At 37.8% G+C, this 18361-nt stretch overlaps 1 protein-coding gene across 1 annotated transcript in view; it reads left to right on the top strand.

The window, feature by feature from the left end:
• Positions 1-18361, top strand: part of AUTS2 (activator of transcription and developmental regulator AUTS2) — a 3698117-nt gene that overhangs the window by 3451382 nt on the left and 228374 nt on the right. Inside the window, exon 5 of the mRNA XM_044054863.1 lies at positions 1068-1116. Coding sequence (XP_043910798.1) covers positions 1068-1116 — 49 coding nt within the window. The remainder of the gene's footprint in view (positions 1-1067; positions 1117-18361) is intronic.

The following is an 18361-nucleotide window of genomic DNA, read 5'->3' on the forward strand; positions in this document are numbered from 1 at the left end:
GAATAGCATTTGATACAGTAATATGTTTTTAAGATCGGGTAATGCATACGGAACAAGACACATTCTTCAGCTGTTTGTACATTTATTAGCTTAGTTTACATGTAGTAAAAGGGAAGCATTTTATTAGAGGCACCGAAGAGCTGTGACCTTAGTTACAGTGAAGGTTTGCTCCTATTCTGATTTAATGAATTTTGGCACAAATTGTCTCCAGTAAATGGTGCCAGTCTTAGCATAGGCAAGGCAGAAAAACTGCAGGCATGGTGCAGAAAAAAGGCTATAAGAAAAGATTACACTAGTGAAAATCTCATAAACCAGTATAACTTCAGTAGTAAAAAAGCTCAGACTTGTAGAACTTAAAAAACTAGGAAATATAAGGTGCAGTGGAGCAAAACAGAGCCTGTACAAACATAAGTGAGAAATGATGCAGAAACAAAACTGTGAAAATTAGAATATGGCATTGAAAGAGGTGTCATGAACACAGAAAGTGTGTAATTATTTCTGGAAAAAAATGGTAGAAGTGAAGGTTGCGTCAACAGTAACACAGAATGCGAAACAAAGTGAGAAAAAGTAGTGCAGGGGACAATGAGAGGAGACTTGCTCCAAGTGCAGAAGTTTGTTGGAGAAAGAAAGAGATTCAGAATGGTAATGACAGCGCAGGAGGTAAAAATGAAAAGTTGTTACTATGTATAAATAACATTATTGGGTACAGAAGGCAAATGAGGTGGAAGCCGAATGTTGTAGCAAACACCCAAGTTACTTAATTAGTGTTATATTAATCAATCAGCTCCCACGTTCTTCTAAACATTACAGGATTTAGATTAGATAAAACAAATGAGAACAGATAACGCAAGAAAGAATTACTTAGATTAGGATACACAGAGGAAGGGAAATTGCAAGGTGTCATTCTGCAGGCTCTATATGCAGGTAGATGGTGCCATCTGGTGTTACTTTCACAAACAGCAGCTGTTTGACAGAATTTTTAAGATTGTGTATGTACATACATGTGCTCATTGGTGAGAATGCTATTTTGATCTTGTTTGACAGATATTTTTCCCCCTCTGTTTTAGGGGTCTGATGCAAGTTCTGAAAAGCTGTTTAGCACTGCTACAAGCAAAGGTAAGCATTTCCTGGTGTTATTTTACATATCATTGAAGCACGGACAATAATAGAAATAAATATATGTACAATACATGTGTTATGTGCACTTTGTAAGTGACTTCTACCGAAAACAGCTATCCCCAGTTAGAAATATTTGTACTGAATGTATTGAGACCACTGATATAAGTAGTAGCTGTCGGTTATAAATTGCAGTTTCCCCACCTTCCTCTGCATAAATGTGCTAACCGACATAATTCATCTAGACCACTTCCTGCATTCTTGCACTGATGTTTTCTTTTGTTAGCACAGTTTACTCTAGCAATGTAAATGTTTGTAGGGGATGCTAGAACTCAAGGGAGATATGTTATTTCATAATTTTTTTAGTGTGTGTTTGTATCTCAGCAGCTCTAAAAATATCATTACTATTTTGCTCACGTGAAGGCCAGGGACTGGAGTTCAACGAAAACATCCTTTAAAATATGTATAGGATTATAGTGGCATATAACTGGAATGTGCACAGTTTTCTGTATTACTTAACATATGTTTATAATGTTTGGCAATTTTTGCCCGCTTCTCTACTGAAAGTAAGCCTGGACATTCCAGACTAACAAATGTAAATAAATAAATAAAAATGCATGTCCCACGACCTGTGGAAAGCTCTTTTAAGTCTTTCAAATGAGACATTATTTTTTTACAAGCTCCATATCAAAGTATGCAATCAGGAGAGCCTTAGATTTCTGTGGCAATGGCTTCCACACACGTGTCTATCACTTGAGTGGAGATAGAAGTGAAGGTATCTGTCTATGTATCTCTGTGGACAGTCCTTTGTCTGCCTACAGATCTACACCTCAACTTCAGTTTTAAATGAGACAGACAGGGGGCAGTATGTTATTATCGGTGAGAAATGTTATTGCATTTTCCCTGGTGACATACATGTACCTTAATGAGCATTTGAATGCAGTGGGGAATTGAGGGGATGTAATGGATCCTCCTATCCGTGAGTCCTGTTATTTGTTTGTCACCGTTACATACTTTTGTTGCCTTAAAAACATAATGTTACCTCAGTAAAGGTAGTTGTCCCTCCTTCCTGTACCATCAGAAATGCAAACTTATAAAAAAATAACAAAAGAAAGAAAATATAACTGTCACAGAGTAAGTGGTATGCATACTTTTCCAGGAAATGTTCAGATAACAAAATGATAAACAGTTAACTATTAGAGGCACATCATCATAATGCGGCATAACATCTACACACACAGTTGCTGTGTTTATGATTCATTTAGTAGCAGCTAGGGGTGTGTGTGTGTGTGTGTGTGTGTGTGTGTGTGTGTGTGTGTGTGTGTGTGTGTGTGTGTGTGTGTGTGTGTGTGTGTTCATTGCTCAGTAATAGTTTCACTCAGTTCAGATATGCATTTACATATACGAAGTTAGCAGATATATTTTTTCTGCCTTTTGGCAAGGAGGGAGACTTGTGCAGCGTAGTAAAAAGGATGACACTGGATTTCTTCTGGGCCTTACTGCATTGTATTTGCCCCTGCATGCTAATGCTTCTGAAGCCCTGATACAGAAATAACATAGTGGCACGTACCGTGTAGTTTGTAAGGCATTCATTTATGATTATCGATTTAATATTTACTGTTGTTAACAGTGCAATGGCTGCTATCAAGCTAAACTTTCAGTTTATGACTCCCGGAGACACTATGTTAGAAAAATAAATTCATAGACAACAATGAGGCTGTTTTTTTTTATTTAGAGAATAATAAATAAAATATGAAGTTGGTAATTTGGAGCAGCGGTAAATCAGAATCCGAAGAAAATCAACACTTTGGAAGAGAGAAGTGAAAAGAGTCCATTAGTGAGTAAGAGGAAGACATTCTGCTGATAACAGTATTCATCACAACTTGGGGGGGTAAAGCTGATGTAACTTGTCCATTTCTGCTGTTAGCTGTTTACATTTCACTTAAAGATGGTGCTGTAACACCAGTCACTTTTAAAACAAAAGTCAAGACAACTGACAGATAAGTATACTAACTAAACTGACAGATAGGGGATGATAGATGCAAACCTGGTCTCAAGGACCATATCATTTGTACAAGGCTTAGGGAGAGTTTGTCTTGGCAACCATTTTGCAAAAATACCTATGTTGTTGTATACCATGCCCCACGATACTTCTGCAAGCAACAACATAAGGAGGTTATTCTCATATGTTCTTTACAAAGGGGTCACTTTCTTGCACATCTTTTGACTCTTTGGGACCCAGTAAGTTTTCATTCTTCACATGATTACAAGAAAATATAATTACAAACTCTTCTCTGTGTGATACATGCACAGAAAAAAATATGCATTGATCTGAATAACCGTTTGAATGTACAATTATCTTATTTGTTATCTTCAGTAATAGTAAACACTTTTTCTCAACTATTGCATATTTGGACATCTGCATGTATGCATATAGATAGAGAGATAGGAAGATGGATATATAGATAGAGAGATAGGTAGAGACATAGAGTCAGATATATTAATAGTCATTATATAAGTTCTGCCGGACATCAAACTCTGCAATATGAAGACCCTTTTTTAGTAGATGGTCCACACAGTCATTGCTCCGTCTATACGTTTTTTCACATTACACTGCTGAAATTTTTTGAGATGTATTCTGGTTTAAAGTTTATATGTTGTTCCTGTCTACCACGCAAGCACATGACAGTTTAATTATGGTGCATTGCCAACTGAAGCAGAGAGCAATGATGTTGTATCATACATTTTCTGAAAAGCATCACCACTATCATATAATCTGGGAAAATACAGCAGGAGCTGGAAAACATGTATGAATAGATATGTAAAATAATACACATTTACTAATAGTTATTTTTGAGAAAATGCACATACATGAGTGTTTGTTTAAAGAAAAAAATAAACTGCCATTAATTTGAACAGTAAATGATGCATGGTATTTCTTTTTATAAATCTTTTTTTTTTTTACAAAACTGCAGTGAAATGTTATGTACTGCAGTTTTACTTTTTTTTTTTTTTTTGCAGCCGATGGAAATGCTGACATCTCATCTTGGCTTTTAACTATAGGTCATCCCTCATTTTCTTCCTTTTTTTATTTATTGTTTATCGAACACACCTTTATTTAGTGTCAGGCTTCTTGGTGCTTATTATTTGTAAGTGGACAGCATTTTGACAAGACAAATACACATCGGTTTGCATTCTTCGGTTTTGTGGTAGGTTAGTATTCTTTACAGTGGAAGCGTAGAATGGCAGGTGGACAAACTGCACTTGAAACAGTGAGCGTGGCTTTCTGTTATAACTAAAATGGTCAGACATAATTTCATTATGAAAGTCTTAACAATTTCCAATTTGTTTCCTGGTATTTTAATGTAAATGTAGTAGAATAGTTTATGGTATCAGTTTTTTTGTGCCGAAGAGTAGATACGGGTTTGTGGGGCAGATGTTTGAAGATCTGTTCTAAACTTGCACATAGAGGTGCTGCACAGCCCACAATGTGTTGCATTTTACTGTCAAACAGAATGTGCAAAGCAGTGCATTTTATATCTTGATTTTTTTCCGGTCAGATTCTCCTGCCAATAATTGTCTCATTCTGTCATTCATTTCTGATACTTTGATTGTCGGTAGTAACTAAGCAGTGTGAGTAAACTTCAAAAAGTATAGCCACTGCTTATGGGTTAATAGGGCTGATAATCATGGCAGTGCTGTCCAATTCCAAAGCTGTCTTATTATACAGAAAGCCTCCTTAACTCTTGTTGGACTCAAAACTCCTCTCATTGGCAGGCTTGCTGTTGTGAAGCTTTCCCTTCAGACTGCTAGCATGGTGTGCAAAGCACACTTACTTACAGACACACACTTTCCTGACCTTCTGAAACCTCCAGTTTGCACCAAACCTCACTTTGCCATATCATTTTGGGATACAGTCTCCTTATGACTCGCATCTGACATTAATTTCTTTTTATTGACATTTGCAGAGCTAGTAACATTTTTATTATAGCACTTCAATTGCCATAAACACCTTCTTAGAGTTTCTCACTATTCTAACGTGCTTTATGTCAGAGTAGTTTTCCTGCTATAACTGCTTGCTACATTAAACTGCAAGAAAGCCCCAGGAGACAATGCCTGATTCATTAGTCTTCCCTGGAATAAAGGCAGGAAATCTTTAAAGTGTCCTGTTAGCTAGAAGCTAGAAATCTAGATGCACAAAGGTAGACACTGGGCATATATCCTGCAAGCAGGAGATGACACATTCAGTGAAGTTTTAGTTGGGGTTTCTGCTCATTAACATTTCTCTGGTATGTCATGTTTGTGTAAATCCCAAGCTATTCCATAGCTACACATTGCTGTCCTCATACTGCAAGAAGTGAAGTACAACCCTTACGGCCTGCAGTTCATTTGACATTGATAATGCAAAGCGATTTTTTTTCTGATGTGCCATCACATTTTTCCTTACCATTAGCTTGACACATTTAATTATAATGTGCAATTATTGCAGCTAAACTGATATCACATGGTTTCCAGTACCAGTACTGGTCACTGAAATGCAGACTATATGTAGTGGTGTACTCTTAATAGATGGCAGTAAAAGATTTACTACAAAATAAAAACAATTGTGAATTAATATTTTTGGTTGCAAGAAGATGTATACTAAGACCTAGGAAATGCCTATTTCCAGGATTATCCCCAGCAAGCAGCACAGACTAGTGAGAGTAACTAATACAGTTAGAACAGATCTATTGATATTTCAGTGGTTATTCCTGACATATAGAATTAATGAGTGGTCAAGGGCATTAATATATATATAATATAACTTTTGGCATGTCAGAATGTAGCATAAAATACCTTGTACATGGCACAGAAGTACATAATTAAGGACAGTTTTTACAGCTTTGCTTGAAAAAATGTTACTTCATTTGGACAATTTTCATTGAAAATATGGCAATATTTTAAAGGTGCATACATGTATTTGCAAATTTCTCCTTCATTCACCAGGAATTATATTTTCACACATGGTGAAAATTTCCCAAAATATCTTTATAGTGACACTTGATGATTCTGCAGCTGTCCTGCTGGTGAAATGACAAACTAACATACTACAGCCTATCTTTGAAGATCTGTCTTTTGGAAAGAAATATCTGGGATGTACTAGAAAGAGGCCAAATATGTGTCTGGTAATCAGAGATGTGGTAGAGGTTGGGATGCATTCGGGGCTTGGGCAGATGGGGGACAGCAGTTGGAGGAAGTTTATAGAAAAGGTCATTGGGCTACTCGCATATATAATATAGAACAGTCAATAGAAGTCATGGTACATAACCAGAGTGGAGGTCAGTAAATGGAAAGATTTTATGACAGAGAAAAGAGCTGAAGATGGAAGGAAAGGGGCAACAGTGAGAGACCAATAAGCCAGGGTGGGGTGCTACATGAAGTTTAGAGAGGTGTATGTGTAGTTACAGTGCAAAGGTTCATTCCATGACAGAGTGTCATGATTCCTTCACATGGTATTATCTCATGTTCTTGCTATAGGAGTCACCAGGCTTCAGCATGAAAGAAGACAAAGAGATTCAGAGTATTTCCTAAATGGGGCACACACATTTCCTCTGTCCTAGAGTACAGTTGCTTAATTGGGCAGGGAATGTGGGTGCACTTGGTAACATGAAGCAATGATGTCAGCCTTTACATAGAGGGATGCATGCAATGTCTGTCTGTCCATGCCTTCTTAATATGGTGGAACTATTTGTAGGACAAAAAAAAATTGAAGCAGTGCTGCCACTGATGCTGGTGTAATATTATGTGGTTATAACCTAACTTGTCTGCACTTGCTTAATTTTGTCCTGTTTTCATCACTATCAGTGCTATAGTTCCTGAGTCTCTGCAACAAACAATTAAAAAAAAAAAAGAGGTGTGGTCAATAAATGACACACATTTTTGTACCATAATACGACTTCAAAATAATTTGGTGTTTCTACAATAATGTGTAACCAGTATAGTTTGCTATTAAAAGAAAATGAACTCCAAAAAATGAAAATCTTTGTATTTGGAATGGTAGATGTACATATGGGAGAAACAGGATAAGAAATCTCCATTGTTGTTGTTGTTTGTCTTTCAGCTTTTTCCCGGTAAGGGGTCGCCACAGCGGAACTCCAGTCTGCTAATGATTGGCAGTAGATTTTTATGAAACGCCAAGGTGCCAGCTCGACGCCCAACCTTCAACGAAGGCACACCCATTTACACACGCATGTCTTTCAAACGCTACCCAACCATGGGGAGGGCATGCAGACTCCACACAGAAGGCCCTCCCAAGCCAAGCCGAGAATCAAATGGGAGAATCTCTTGCTGTGAGGTAACAACGCTACCACCGTACCACCAATATCTCCATTGTAAACTGAAAATCTGCGAGACTATATAGAACATAGTCGATTTTTTTCTTTGTGTTATTTTGATATTGATGCAGTACAAATTTACAAACATTTATTCATTTACTTTTCATAACTCTATTGTTTGGGTATCAACACAGATGATAGGAAACTACATGGAAAGGATTTAGTAATATACAGATGTTGTATCTTTTGGCTTTTCCCGGTTAGGGGTCGCCACAGCAGAACTCCGGTCTGCTAATGATTAGCAGTAGATTTTTATGTACTGAGTTGCCAGCTCTGACACACAACCTTCAACAAAGGTACGCCCATTCATGCATGTCTCCACACAGAAGACGCTTTAGCTGAGAATTGAACAGGACAACGTCTTACTGTGAGGCGACAACGCTACCGCAGCACCACCACCCCAGTATTTAGTAATATATAGATGTTGGTCATTATTTAAAATCATATTTGCAGTGATAACAACTCAAACAGTTAGTAGATGGTATATATTTGTTTGTTCATCTGATGACCATCTAGTCAGAGAGAGAGAATACCAAGGTTGTTCTTTGTAAAATGTCTGAGGTTCATAGATTAGTAGTAGGCTAACTGCCCTTGTGAGCCATTTTAAGCCAAGTTAACTACCCCAAGTGAGAGTCAAACCTTGCACTTTGTGTCTGTAAGGTAAGCACCTTAACCATTATGCCAATCTCCCACCCAAGACTTGTCATCAGAGAGCTCTAACTAGAGTAAGACAGAAGAAAAAACAATGTTACTCTAAACAGAAAATACACATGCTGATCTTTTTGAGAATTCAAACGATATGTGGATTTTAATAACGTGCCATAGTATCATGTAATATACAGATGGAAGGACAAAAATGGCACTGTGAAAACATATTTGCATATCATAAGTGCAGTAGTTCTTTCTCTAAGGGTAATACAAGATAATGCAAGTGAAGTCATACTAAGAAGCCAGGTTACAGGTGAAAAAGGCATATCACTTAACACGTAAATAGTAGGGTTTCAGTTAAAGGTTTGTGACAGATTACCAAGGCTTATCGGAGGCCACACCTGAAATATTTCAGATTGGTGAATAATAATTTCCTGTCAACCATCCAAAAATAACCATTGTAGAAGGTGCATATGGACATTTAATTTTGTGGAGGTGCAGATAAAATTAAAAGCTGTGGAACCAATATTCTCTGAAGCCTATAAAAGCTTCCAAAATGTTTAGAATTCAACTCAAATGCATTATACTGTGTGTTGTGTCTGAACAGGTGGTAAACTACTCTTTATGCCCAAGTAAATTAGGTAATTTAACTGCTGTGCATATATAGTGGGTACATTTGCAATGGGTAGGGTGGTGAAGGTCAGCCAGTCATCTCAAGGAATGCACAAACATAGGATACTTACCAAATTCAGACAGGGTCATCATATGGCAATGAATTGCCCGATTGGCAAAAACTATCCTATATGGAAGAGCTCTCAAATCACGTGGCCCAGGCAGGTGTGACCCTAGCCCTGAGTAGCATCCTGCCTTCAACCAGAATGATACCACAGTATAAGGACAAAATGATAGACTTCAACAATTGGCTAATCTTCTGATGTCATTCAAGGGGGATCCAGTATTGGTCTGCCTGGGACGACATGATCGACAAACCACAATGCTTTGCCAGAGATTGTCTGCACCTGTCGCCCCTGGGATTCAGGTTATTGGCTAAAGCTCTTGCCACCTCTATAGTGCCTTTATTAGGCAAGGTTCAAAGGACAAAACCACCACCATAACAGATACAAGCATACAAAATCTGAAGGTAATGCTATTCAATGCTAGAAGTCTAAACCTCAAAATGCACTCTCTAAAGGCACTCCTAAAAATGAAGAACATCGATATCTGTGCAGTAACTGAGACCTGGTTCAAGGCTCCAGAGAGTGCCCCTGCAATATCAGGCTACAATTCTTACCACACTTTTTGGCCACCAAACCAAGACTGAAGCACTAAAAGTGGAGGAGTATCCATATTCACCAAGGATATTCACACCTCCAGGCTAATTGCCCAACACAATGCATCTGAAATTCTCCAGGTACAACTAACACTAGGTAAGACTGCAATCCAAATTGTAGCTTGCTACAGATCCCCCACCATGCCCCAAGATTCTCACTACACCTTTCTAAACATATTGGAAAATATTAAGATACAACCAAACACCCTAATACTGTGTGATTTCAACTACCCTGCCAATAACTGGGAAAACTACTCGGGTACCAACATCTTTTCCCAATGGTTCTTTAAATTCATAAATTCCAACGCCCTGGATCAACTAATCCATTGTTCCACCTGGGACTCCAATATCCTAGACCTTGTCATTACCAACATGGGAGATAGATGCTCCATACCAGTGGTCACCCCCTCATTGGTCAGGTCTGACCATAAGCTAATCACACTTGACATCCAAATCCCACCCCCACCCCCCAGTAAGGAAACCTCCATAAAAAACTTCTCCAAAGCCAACTTCATGCTACTCAAGTCAGAAGTGGCAAACTTCATGACACCCATGCAGACGGGAGCTGAAAGTTCGACTGCTGAATCCTACACTAAGGCACTGTACGAGCACATCCACTCATGCATGAATCATGCCATCCCAAATAGAACCAAGATGCTCTCCTCCAAAAAAAGGAAGCCAATCTGATGGTCCCCTGCCATAAACAAACTATACAACAGAAGGAAGAAACTGTTGCAGAAAAGAGGAAAATCCCAGGATGCAAAAAAACTCCCAGTAAGAAGCTGAGATCCCTCATAAAATCCTCCCAAGATAGTTACGAAAATAAAATTGCCAAAGATTCCAAAGACAACCAAAAGGTATTCTATAGTTATGTCAGAAGGGCATTAAATATACTGATCCCAAGGATATTACCAATATCCTGGCAGATCGATTTAGTGCCAACTTCACCCCCCCTCACCCCGTAAAGGGCCTAACTCAGTACCAAAAGATTTCCAAGTTCCGGTAATCACGGCCTCACAGGTAGAAACTGCACTCTCTAAAGCTAAGAATACAGCATCCATGAGACCAGATGACATCCCGGGCTGTGTACTACATGAACTACAAAATTAACTGGCACCTCACCTAAGTGTCATGTTTAATCATAGCCTCACCTCAGGCTTCGTGCCCACTGAGTGGTGCACAGCTACAGTTATCCCACTCCACAAGGGGGGATCCACCTTGGATCCCAGGAACTACTGTCCCATTAGTCAGACTAGCCTGATCTGCAAGGACATGGAACGCATTATCATGGAACTTATAAACAAAGATATTGGCAACCTTCAAACACTGGACCCCACCCAGTTTGGGTTCGTGAAGGGTCGATCTTGTCTTCTGAACCTGATTGACTTCTTTGAATCAGTCTCCAAAGCTGTGGATAAGGGTAAGGCAGTCCACACAGCCTATCTGGACCTCGCCAAGGCCTTCGACACCATCCCCCACTCTGGAATCATAGATAAACTTACTAAGCTGGACATAAATCCCTATGTCACTTGATGGGTTACCAACTGGCTTAGACAGAACCCAGACTGTAAAAGTAGCCGACTTCAATTCCAGCTCCAGACAAGTGACAAGTGGAGTACCTCAGGGTTCAGTCCTGGGACCGCTCTTGTTTGGCATTTACTTCTCTGAAGTACAGGCCAACATTAAGGGACTCTGGCTAACAAAGTTCGCAGATGACTGCAAACTGGGAGCCATTACTGAATCCCCAAATGATGTGGATATTCTACAAAAGGGCTTTACAAAAACAGACGCTTGGTGCCAGAACCATGGCCTTAAGCGTAATGCCAAGAAATGTATAGTTATCCGCTTTGGGAAAAAACATGCAACCGTGAATTTTCACATAGGTGGCGGTACACTAAACACCGAAAGTGTGATGAGAGACTTGGGGACACAGGTGAACAGTGGTGTCACCTTCAATAACCACATTGCCACAACAGCCAGGAAATTCTTCTATGTGGCACGCCTCATCACTAAGGGCTTTTCGTCCAGAAAAAAGGAGGTCATTGTCCCACTGTACTCATCCCTCATTAGGCCCATTATAGAGTACAATGCCCCATTTGGTATGTACCTCACAAGACATCTGCGACAGCTGGAAAGGCTACAGAAATACCTCACTAAAAGAATCACAGGACTAAAGCAGATGGCCCATGCTGACCATCTAAAAACACTCGAGCTATACTCTGTGGCATATCGTCTACTCAGAGGCAATCTCTGCTTAACATACAAGGCCATGTCAAACCCTGAGCTGTTGGACATGCTCCACTTAAAGAAACCCCAATCCCTCAGAGCCACATGCTCCAGGATCAAAACCTTGTCATCACAATGAACAAAACATGCTAGAGGTATAGGTTCCTGACCCAGAAACTCCCCATACTCTGTAATAGACTGCCCATACATGTCAAGCAGAGCGCCTCCTTGGCCCTCTTCAAAAGGAACCTTGCCGACTAGATGGGAGATAGGAAATTCACCCCGGGGATCACATCAGTCACCCTAGTAGACAGGGGTCCAGGAAAGTAAATATTGTGGGAAGAAATATCCAGGGAATTGTTATGGCTAGGCTTGTATAGGCCCTAGGGCTGATAGCCTATTACCAACCTATGAACCTATATGGTCATAGACTTGTAAGTCAAACTTGAATAACTATAAGCTTTACAACCCATTTTGTGATCCCTTTTCCTGATCCAGCAGTCAGCAAGTGAGGGAGAGAGAATAAATAAACTTGGGTTATCTTGTACCTTTTCTTTCATGTCACCTACATGCTTTTGCCATCTCACTTAATTTTGTAATTCTGTCCCTACTAGCATTCAAAACACATCATCCAAAGCCTCCTTTAAAGACCTCATCAGGCAACATCTCAAGCAAAGTTGGCAGTGCCATGATTGCTCCCCAGGCTAGTGAAAGCGGATAACATATGCATACTAAATCTAGAGCAATTTATAATAGTTTTTCAATCTTACTTACAAACACTGGCTAATCTACAATGTATGTACTGTACCTGTGTACTATGTATGTATTCTACCTACATTCCAAAGTTCAGCTGTACACCACAAATCTATTACTTATCTTTATTTTTAAAATTAATATCTTTTTTGATTGTTCTCTCCACTGTAACTGTTTGTGCTGCATGCCACTGTAAAAACATGTCTCTTGTAATTTGTGTGTATACTGATTATGTCTAAATAACTAAATATGTCTGTAATTTTTCTTTGTGGAGCTTTTCTCCCCGGGCATCTGCTGAAAAAGGGCCTTTTCGGCTCAGTCAGACACCCCTGGTTAACAAATGTAAAATAAAATAATAAATAAATAAATTTGCCCTTAACATTTGATAAAGATAGCTACCATGTGACATATATACTAAGATGTGATGTAACATGAGGTAGAGTACACCATTTTAAAAAAGGAAACTGCAAGTTAGCACAGCTATTTTCTGGCTACAGTGTTTTCTAAAGTACATTACGTCTTAAAGCCTTTTTTGCCCATTTTTGACTGAGACTTGAAGTAGATCAGAACAAAGTGCCTTAAACCATCAGTTATTAAGGTATAGACACTGATCATGCATTCTGTCATTTCATACTAGAGCTTATCTAGTGCTTTTATATTGCATGACTATTCTAAGAGTTCAGCTTTCATCACTTAATGCCACTCAGATTCGGAACTGAAAATAGTCTGACAGATGTTATTAAAAGCCTGGTAATGTGTAGACTGTTAACAGTACGAAATATATCTGTGCATTGAGGATCAGAAATGGGATTATTTTTTGTAAAATGGATAGACTGCATCAACATGTGTTAACTACATGAAAAGAAAAGATTTTTGCTTGTATTACATTTATTCAATTTTATAATTTTAGCTAAATCAAAGGTCCTGCAAAATGTTTCCAACCTAATTATACATACAAAGTACTAGAAAATCATGACATTATGCACTGTTGTAGACCTCACAGGGATCATAAGAAAACCATGCTCATTTCACCCATTAGCTATTCATAAATGACACTCTGCCTTTACTGCAGTCACTGGACATGCATCTAGAAGTGGGCTTGCTTGCGTAATTGTACTGTCAGCAGACTTCTTCCTTTTATTAATATTGCATATAGTAAGTACAGCTGCTTAATACACTGTATCTATAAAACTTAAAAAAAAATCCATTTAATTCATGTAGCTTTTAATTTAACAAAACATCATAGTCTCTTTACAGGGTCAAGTCAATAATGCATTTGTAAGTTATGTATACATATCTGCTTTGTTAATGGAACCATTCGTATGTCAAATTCTCTTTGAGATTATGCAGTAAATAATATAGTTTCTGCTCTACAATATGTTCATTGTAAGCATATCCTTGAAAATTAAGGCAAGTGGTATTTTTTATCTTTTGATATAACTTACAAATTCATTTATCATTATCTTTGTTTGCAATGCACAATGTTACCTTTATGAGGAAACCAAGCTGCTTTTAATCCATCTTTTTTGCATGGAAACACAAGATACTAATGTGTAGTTAAACAGATTATGATTAATTTGTATTACTTATGATATTACTCATAATTACATCATAATTTGTAGCAAAAGGAAAATTATAACACTCAAATTTATGTCAGCTATAGATCTGCATGATTTTTTTATCGTTCATAGACTTTGTTTTTCATATGATTAGATGAAAAGTGAAACCTACACCATCTCCATTTTCTCATCAGTCATTTACAAAATGGCTTCCAGCTATAATAATGTTTTCTTGTGGAAACTGGTCGTTTTATGTTTGACTATCTGTATCTTTAGTCATAGTAAAGAATATTTTAATGTAGTGCAATGTTAGTATAGATGAGGCATGAAGAAAATGGAACCTATTTGATTCAGTTTGCTTAAGTTGTAATTTATACGTTCAAGGAAACCTCTGTCTGTATTTGTATATGTGTAAAAGGAACCCAGGTATATGTTTTCTTATTTAAAATGCTATAAATGTAGTATAATCCTGCCATCATCTAAACTAATTCTTTATTTATTGCTTTTGTGAATGCTGTAAGGTACAAATAAACTATTCACATAACCTGAAGTGATTCAGATAGACACAGCAAATGCAGGCAGAATATGAAGGGCTGGTAGCATGGATAAAAAATGCATTAACTGCATTTTCTTAGCAGATAGCTACAGAGTAAAGTTTGAAGGTAGTCTGTATAAAGTTATTATATGTTTAAGGAAAATTTAAGTAGAAATCAACAAAGTGCCAGTATACTCATTAGTGAGTATTTATTTTACTTGTATTTAAGTGTTTTTCCCCCTCAATTTTAGCAAATAAAGTGTCTTATAATGAAGGATTCCCTTTTTCTCTATAATTTTTAAAGCTTTTGGACTCATGTAGTATTATGATTTTTTTTCCTGTATTTCTTGTTTTAGTCATCAGTGGAGGTAGGCTTGACAAAGGAAACAAATGACATATTTCTTCATGACCTCAAGACCCAAACCACGTGTGAAAGCATCTTTAGTTTGCTAATTTGCACAAAAAGCCATGGAATTTGAGTAATTCTTTCTAAGGTCTAAACCAGAGTAACAGAGGCCAACTCAGTGATTCAGAGTTTCTGAGTGATGGCCAGTAACTATGGCGAAGAGCTCTCTTTCGTTCAAGAATGAAGGTTGATTGATGAAGAGAAGGTCTTGTTCCCCTCCCCTTCATTTTCATTCGGTATCAGACACATTTCCCACATTCTCATCTTTGTTTACTTACAGGATTTGATTTGTGGCATCTGTTTGGCTGTGAATGGCATTTGTGTGACAGAGACCCTTTCTTCTGGGCCACTTTTCTGGAGTGATTCAGTTGCCTTGAAAGGATTAAGGATTCTTTGTGTAGCCAAAACCAACACAGGCTTTTCTAAGCTTTGCTTGGGAAACCATACACAAATACGCTTTTTGGTTTATGGTTGATTATACCTTTGCCCCCAATTTCCATGAAAATGACTTCATTCATTTATATTTCTACATTTGTCCTTAGTGCCTTATGCTAATTCTTTTTAGTAGTGCTTATGACAAGGAAGAGTATCAAATAAAATACTGAATACTGATGCCAAAAACTAGATAAATTATTATTGTAACTGAGGAAACAGATGAAAGGAAACACTGCTGCAACTGTTTTGTTAATGGGATTAGCATTCGGATGTCTGAAGACCTGGAAGACAAGTTGAAATGGAAGGATCACTGTGGGGGTGATACAGTCAATATCTGCAGGTGGTACAAAATGATGTGTTCCTTGCTGCTACTTAATACGTTTCATTTTTTTTAATTATAAAATATCCTGGACGGGTCTGATTACTAAACTGCTAGAATCCTGTTGGTCTGATGTCTGTCAGTGGATACGGTACTGAAAATCAGTAACCATTGCTGCAGATTGTTTGCAGTTACAAATTACCATTTAACTTTCCACTTTTGTATTTGAATCATACCTCTCAGCTGTCCAGATTTCTGCCTCATATTTTTGGTCTATTCCTCATACAATTTGTGGTTTTCTGGCAAATCACTGGGATGATTGGAGGACTGAAGTCACTAAATAACATTCACTTGAGTTTCAGACTTCAAACCCTTTAGAAAATGTATGTTGACACAAACCCTGTCACTCTAGCAACTTCCTGAGTTTATAAGAGCAATATTTAAAATCTGTCCCTATTTTTGGGCCTTTGTCCCCCTATTTTGTCAGGCTTTGCCCAGATTTCTTGCACTAAGAGGTTGAGAGGTATAATCTGAATAAATCATTTGCTGTTCCATGCAGTGTATGTGTTCCTGACTATCTAATACATTTCTTTAGATGCTTCAGACATTGTGGTAGAGACATTTAGGATATGACAACATCAGGTTAGACACTTTGCTCAGTTTCTTTTAATCCTAAGTACATGGATTTCTTGATTTCATGATAATCTAATTAAATAATATTTGTTGTGATGTAGCTTTCACAAGGATTCTGCACTGTCTTGGTGACATTGTCCTAATGCGTTTCTGTTGTGCACATCATATTTTGCTAATGGTTATACAGCTTGAGTGCAGCTGTTGTGTTTAGATAGCATGTTTCGGAGTACCCTTAAGAGAAAGTTTATAACAACATGTTGATTGTCTGTGTTTGCTGTGCATTACACATTTTATCCTTTCTTCATGGGTATGTAGTGATACTTGTGATATCAAAATACGTGTATGTAAGCGATAACTTAGACATCGACTGAGTTTTCATTTAAAAGTGAATTTCTTTTGAAAATTATCATGATGATGTGACTTTAAGTCTACAGAAACCAGGGTCACACATTTTGTAGGTCTCACCTTTGTCTGTCATCCTAACAACAGTTTCTCATGTTTTTGTTTGATTCCACAGAAATGAAGTATACATGATCTGCCACTTAAAAAAAAAACATACTTTAAAAACTTCATGTCTTAACCTACTAAACTCAGTTGGCCAAGTCTTGGTTTGCAGAGATATGTCTGGCGCACTACTTTAGTTAGTTAAGAGGCTTACTCGGGATCATGCATTTTATAGTACAGGCAGGATTCAAACCTGTGACCAGAAAATGAAGCTCAGTACTGTAGAAATAGGCAACTGTTTAGTAAAATAGTTTACAGTCCTTTGGACCTCACATTCATCCTTGTAATAGCAAATGCAAGCAACTTAAGCATGTCAGCTTTATTTCCATTATTGTAAAATATCAAGAGGTCACAATCTGTAGTTTTATTAGCTAACTCTGACACAGCATTATTCACTAATGACGTAGCTCATACTTAAAATTGACAAACAACATGGGTGCAGCAGTAAATATAGATTGCTTTGCATTGTAATGACCTTCCAAAATTAATGTTTTGTGCATTACACTAATGCTATGCTTCATACTCTCATATTTCACAAATTAAAGGACATTCCTCCTCAAGACGTGTCATTAGAATTTGATTCAGTGGTAGATTGGATGTTTGTTGCCGTTATTATTATTATTATTATTATTATTATTGTCATTAATGCTGTTATTATTGCTATGCTGTATATGCAAAAGTGTGTGTAGTTATTGCTAACAAGAGTATGTTATATATGTAAGTGTACATGTGATTATTAATACTTTTGGTTCTATGTGTAAATGAGCATGTGATTAGTGCTGTTTTTATTATTCAATAATAGTAGTGTGTTCTGTGTGTAAATGAACATGTGATTGCTGCTGTTTAATCATAATTCATGACAATAGTGGGGCCGCGGTGGTGCAGTGTTTAGCGTTATCACCTCACAGCAAGAGGTTCTCCCATTCGATTCTCGGCTGGAGTGCCTCCTGTGTAGAGTCTGCATGTCCTCCCCAGGGTCAGATGGCATCTAAAGACATGCAGGTAGGTATAATTGTGAATGGGTGTGCCTTCTTTGAAGGTTGGGCATCAAGCTGGCAACTCAGCACCGTAAAAATCCACTGCCAGTCACTAGCAGACTAGAGTTCCACTGTGGTGACCCCTAACCGGGAAAACCCAAAAGACTAAGTAAGTAACAGCAGTGCACTCTGTATGTAAATGTACATGTGCTTATTGCTGTCTATTATTATTCACCATAATAGTATGTTCTGTATTTAAGTATACATATAATTACTGTTGTTCATAGGTTGGTACTAGGCTGTCTTTGCAGGCCATTTTAAGCCTAGCCCCTTACCCCATGTGAGAATCAAAACCTGCACCTTCTGTTTGTAAGGCAAACACCTTAACCATTATGCCATCCTCCCACCCCATTAATAAGTGCATTAATAAGTCATGATAATAGTAACAGTAGTGCACTCTGTATGTAAACGTACGTGTGATTATTAACAGAAATGTGTTATGTGTATAAATGAACTTGTGATTGCTATTGTTTATCATAATTCATG

The sequence above is a fragment of the Protopterus annectens genome, chromosome 13.part0, assembly GCF_019279795.1.
Source record: "Protopterus annectens isolate FY-2018-M chromosome 13.part0, PAN1.0, whole genome shotgun sequence".
Taxonomy (NCBI): Eukaryota; Metazoa; Chordata; order Ceratodontiformes; family Protopteridae; genus Protopterus; species Protopterus annectens.